The sequence below is a fragment of the Otolemur garnettii genome, unplaced genomic scaffold (genome assembly GCF_000181295.1).
Source record: "Otolemur garnettii isolate 467f Iridium unplaced genomic scaffold, OtoGar3 scaffold00142, whole genome shotgun sequence".
In the NCBI taxonomy this organism is placed as follows: domain Eukaryota; kingdom Metazoa; phylum Chordata; class Mammalia; order Primates; family Galagidae; genus Otolemur; species Otolemur garnettii.
The window spans coordinates 2,229,367-2,233,010 of NW_003852537.1; the positions used below are offsets into that span (position 1 = coordinate 2,229,367).

At 50.5% G+C, this 3,644-nt stretch overlaps 1 protein-coding gene across 1 annotated transcript in view; it reads right to left on the minus strand.

Annotated features, from left to right (window-relative positions):
• TRRAP (transformation/transcription domain associated protein) overlaps nt 1-3,369 on the minus strand; it is a 128,407-nt gene extending 125,038 nt beyond the window's left edge. Inside the window, exons 1-3 of the mRNA XM_023518585.1 lie at nt 3,283-3,369; nt 747-907; nt 281-330 (exon numbers count right to left, since the gene is read on the minus strand). Coding sequence (XP_023374353.1) covers nt 281-330; nt 747-846 — 150 coding nt within the window. The 5' untranslated portion in view covers nt 847-907; nt 3,283-3,369. The remainder of the gene's footprint in view (nt 1-280; nt 331-746; nt 908-3,282) is intronic.
• Between the last annotated feature and the right edge of the window lie 275 nt (nt 3,370-3,644).

A 3,644-nucleotide genomic window follows, 5' to 3' on the forward strand; every position in this document is an offset into this window, starting at 1 on the left:
GGCCCGGGCTGGGGATTTGAACCCACCACCTTAGGTGTATGTGGCTGGTGCCTTAGCCGCTTGAGCCACAGGTGCCGAGCCAAGACCTTGTTTCTACTAAAAATAGAAAAACTATCACTAGTATGAAGGTAGACAATACTGTCTATGAATTTTCAATTTTAATATATAATAAATCACATTAGCAAAGATAATATGTAAGTAAGCCTAATATAACAGCAACAAGGAAAGTGCTTGAGAACATTTACCTCAAAATGTAAAATATAAAATATAAAGCTCATACCTCAAAATTTTCACTAACTTCTTGCATCATTTTTAACTTTGTTTCATCAGCTGTAAATGGCAAAACAAACCATCAGACAATTGAAATTATAATAAGGTTGTTCCTAAAATTACTAGATTTAATAACTTAAGAGAAGCAATCAGATCTTATCAGTTTGACTGTCATGGCCTAAGAGAAGGCACATAGCTAGCTAGTTCCCTATAATCAATCACACACATTTGTACTACCAGACACACATGTGCACGCACAGACAAAAACACAGATATACACAGACACACACAAACACACACGTGCCTCTTTGGGGCTCCAGCCAGTACTGCTCATCACTTTGCTTCTCTACAAGGTAGAGAATGGAAAAATAAAGATAAAAGTTAATGTCACCATTTATCTCAAAGTGCACATCATTTGAACTGATTTGAATGAGTCATATCAAAGCATTTCTAAAGGACAAAAAGGACCAACTCACGTGTATTTACATCTGTGAGAGCTGCCACAAACTGAAGGTACTTTTTCATCAGAGTGGTTTGGTCAACCACAGTGGCCCCCTGTGTTGCAACAAATGCCATTTTTCTTTTGAGCTGGTTTGTTTCTCAAGAGAAAAGTATCAGGTCCATAAGTTCACCCAGCCTATGAAAAGAAGCATATGGTCAGCCAACTTATGGGCAAGGGCTCACAATCTCTATGAAAATCTTACTGAAAGGCCTATATTCATCTAAGTACTCACACATTAATCTATAATAACACTATTTCTTCTGCTTTTTTGAATATAAAGTATACTCAAATCCACTTTATTAATTTCAAAATGTGATTTTTATATAGAGATGCTTTTCTTTCCCACCCTATTTCCTTCTTTCCCTGAGTCAGGCGTTGATAAACATTTTCTGTAAAGAGCTGAAGAGTAAATATTTTAGTCTTTGTGGGCATGCATTCTCTGTCACAACTACTCAGCTCTGCTGTAGCCAGAAAGCAGTCATAGACAACATGTAAATGAGGCTGTCTTCCAATAAAACTTTACTTATGGATGCTGAAATTTGAATTTCATATCATTTGCATTCATCATGAAATATTAGTCTTCCTTTTTCTCCTCAGCCACTTAAAAATATAAAACCATTTTGAGTTCATGGGCTGTATAAAACAGGCAACAGGCTGGATTTAGCCTGGTGACTGTGCTTCAGCAATCCCTGCCCTAGGTAACTGGTTCTCAAACGTCAGAGTGCATTAAAATCACCAAAGATGGACTCCCAGGACCACCCAAAAGACTGTGGTTCAGTGAAGGGCACAGAAAGCTTCAGATTTGGTTTGCAGCTGACACACAGTAGGCAAGCAAAAAATGTTCCTTGAATCAATAAATGCTTCAAAAAGCACCTCAGTCAGAAACAGGTTGCTGATGATTATACTTTAAGAATTGCTGCTTGATCTGACCTGTAGATGGAGACTTGGTTTCTATTTTAAGAGCTGTCACAAGTGTCCAGAGAACTTGGTGAAATTGCTCTCACCCATCCTCCCTGCATAATTTTTTTTTTTTTTTGAGACAGAGTCTCACTTTGCCACCCTTGGTAGAAGGGTTATATAGCTCACAACAACCTCCAACTCTTAGGCTCCAGCGATTCCCTTGCCTCAGCCTCCCAAGTACCTGGGACTTCAGGCGCCTGCCACAACTCCTGGATATTTTTTTAGAGATGGGAGTCTCACACTTCCTCAGACTGGTCTCGAACCTGTGAGCTCTGGGCAATCCACTCGCCCCTGCCTCCCACAGTGCTAGCCTCCTTGAATAATCTCAATCTGCATTAAGAGGTGATTTCATGACTTAGTTTTCTTTCTTTAATGGACACACCAATAATTCATCTAAAGGCCTTCCAAAGGCCCTGCTCTACCGAATATGCTCCCCTGCAGATGACACAGGCGATGGAAGCCACCCTGACACCAGAAAGCTCCTTCCAGTCATTCTCTCTTCCATGTAGAGGATGCTAACAGCTGTCCTTCAACAACCCGCCAAAAGCCCCAACCCTCTAGCTCAGGGCAGAAGTCACTAAGCCTTAGTGAGTAAGGAAACCAAAGCCAGAGATTCCACCAGCCCTGCGAGTGATCTGGCGACTGTTCACCTCTTTCAGGTCACACTCCCTCCTCCAAGCACAGAAGGCCCCACACCTCGTCCCCCCATTCCCAGAGAACCCAAGATTCAGAGGCCCGGGCTCTCCCTGCCTAAGAACTCCTAGTACCGCCCAAACTTTTTACAGGCTCAGGCTGCTTTTTTTCACGTAAGTCGTCAACTCTGCCATCTCCCGGAGCCCCGAGAAGCCAGGCTCTGACCCTCGCCAGCCTGGGGTCCCTTACGTGGAAAACGTCCCATTCCACCTGTCTGTTAGAAAGCGGCTCAAAGACGCCGGAGGCCGAGGGGTTGGGCCTAGACTCCAGCGAGCCCACCGCGCCCAGGCCCAGGTGGGAAGGCCCGGGCCGCACCCCCCACACCCCGGTGTAAACGGCCCAGCCGCCCGCCGGCCCCGCTCCGCCTAGCTCAGCCTGAGGCGGCGCCGCCGGGCCAGAGGGGGCGCTGTAGTCACGGCTACCTTCGATGTCCGCCCCGGGCCTGGCAAGCCAGGTGTCTGCGTGGAGGCCAGGAGGTACCAGGCCGGCCCCGAGGCACCGCTAGGAGGACGAGTTCCCAACCCTTCACTCGACCTCTCTGATCGTAAACGGCCCTCCGGTTCCCTTCTTTTGTCACCGTCCCGGACACTCCGCGATAGCCTCCCAGGCCGTACTACGGCAAGCGCCGAGGGCCAATCCCCGCGCCCGCTAGTCCTGCACCTCCCATCGCTTCCTCCCGGCTCCGCCAGGAGCGGCGCAGATCTGAGGACCGCCGGCTCCGACCGAGGCCTGGGAGAGACCCGGGCTCTCGAAGCCCCATTCCACCCCTCCGAGGAGTCGCCGCGCAGCAGAAGCCTCCCCACGCCCCGGGGATGCGCGCGCCTCCCGGGGCCGTTCGGCCACCCGCCCGAGCTTACCCCGACTTGGGCGGCCGGTCGGCCTCCAGCACCCTCGGCCACCTCCAGCGTAGCCCTCTCCGCCGCCGCTCAGCCGCGCGCAGTCCCGCCCCCGCTTAAAGCAGCAGCGCCCGCCGAAGGAAAAACTAGGCCCTTGCGCACCGCCCCCAAGTGGGTGCGGCCTGGGCGGGAGCGGGGAGGGGCGTCTGCTGTCCGGGTGGCCCGCCGGCCCTTTAAACCCGCGCCTGTGAGGCGGCGCCACCCGCCGGGATGTCCCGGGGACAGGTGCTAAGCCTCTTTCGACTGCTGCCCTAAAATTCCTCCCAGGCTCCAGGCTGTGGGGAAGACGTGGGGGCTGCTGCGGGGCAGTGGGCATCCGAGTG